The sequence below is a fragment of the Otolemur garnettii genome, unplaced genomic scaffold (genome assembly GCF_000181295.1).
Source record: "Otolemur garnettii isolate 467f Iridium unplaced genomic scaffold, OtoGar3 scaffold00106, whole genome shotgun sequence".
Lineage (NCBI taxonomy): Eukaryota > Metazoa > Chordata > Mammalia > Primates > Galagidae > Otolemur > Otolemur garnettii.
The window spans coordinates 2,288,166-2,289,547 of NW_003852501.1; the positions used below are offsets into that span (position 1 = coordinate 2,288,166).

Here is a 1,382-nt window from a genome sequence, read left to right on the forward strand (position 1 = left end):
AGCCAGGCCAGGAGGCGGGGCAGCCAGGCTAGGAGGCGGGGCAGCCAGGGTAGGAGGCGGGGCATCTAGGCTAGGAGGCGGGGCAGCCAGGCCAGGAGGTGGGGCAGCCAGGCTAGGAGGTGGGGCACCCAAGCGAGAAAGTGGAACAGAGGCTCCAGTGCCAAAGGTAGAGTTGGAAATAGGCGCTTTTTGGCCACGAAGGCTTGTAAATGAAAAAGGTTGTCCCACAACTCCACACGGTAAACTGAGCTGAAAGGCTTGTCCTGCTAGTTGCCCATCCAAGCTAACTTCTTCAAAATCTTCAGAAACTTTGCGTATACACAGTTTTTTATGTTTTCTTTCAGCTAGACTTCGAATTGTGGGGAAACATAATTCTTCCTCCCCTTCAGAGGATGCTGAAAGAAGCTGTGCAGAAGAGAAAATTATTAATGTAAGGAGAAAACATAATAATAGGAACAACGAGGCAAACGTTTTTCCTAGTAGCCCAGCTCATCCCAGAACCAGGATCATCAACACAGGCAGGGCCTTGAACAGGACACTACAGGTATTCAAGATCAGTTAAATGCAAAGCCCTCATTTTATAGATATGGAAGCAGAGGCCTGGAGATAATACCAGAATCAATACATTGAAAGAAGTTTTTCTGTTTATTCCTAGAATCATAGGATTTTAAACACACGTGGAAACTGAGGACTACAGAAGTGAGATGCCCAAGATTTTACAATGAGCAGTATCATAATATGTAAATGAGCCCTAAATAAGCTAGCAATGTAAACTATCCTGATCTTTTATGTTGCTTTCCAGCAATATTAAGAAAATGAGAAAATTGAAAAAAACTTTTCAAAAGCTGTAATGTAAATGAATGAATATATCTTTTCCCCAGAATATGAAAATATGTAAAATAAAAGGGAATGAGGAGTGCTATGTGACTACTATTATTTGAATCTAAATGTAAAGAGTGTTCCTTAAAAAGTGTCATGAAAGTCCTTAGGATATTTTGAAAATCATTAACCATGTACATTTTAAAAAAGGAGAAACTTTCAGGTATATCTTTTAATAATTAGTACTGTAGAACACATAAGAAAACACATATGTCAAGATAACATTTAAAAACAGTAAATTATCTGGTTAATTTTTTTTTAAATGGAGTCTCACTCTGTTACCTGGCTAGAGATTAGTGGCATCATCATATCTCACAGCAATCTTAAACTCCTGGGCTCAAGTGATCCTCATGTCTCAGCCTCCTGGGTAGCTGGGACTACTGGCACAGGCTACCACAACTGGTTAATTTTTCCTTTTCCTTTTTTTTTTTTTTTTATACTGATGGGGTATCACTCTTGCTCAGGATCTTTTTTTTTTAAGTTTTTTTTTTTTTTTTTTTTTT

The 1,382-nt window shown here is 39.1% G+C and overlaps 1 protein-coding gene across 1 annotated transcript in view; it reads right to left on the reverse strand.

Moving 5' to 3' along the window:
* PARP4 (poly(ADP-ribose) polymerase family member 4) overlaps positions 1-1,382 on the reverse strand; it is a 99,740-nt gene that overhangs the window by 24,101 nt on the left and 74,257 nt on the right. The window contains exon 31 of the mRNA XM_012809505.2: positions 4-405. Within this exon, the coding sequence (XP_012664959.2) occupies positions 4-405 (402 nt within the window). The remainder of the gene's footprint in view (positions 1-3; positions 406-1,382) is intronic.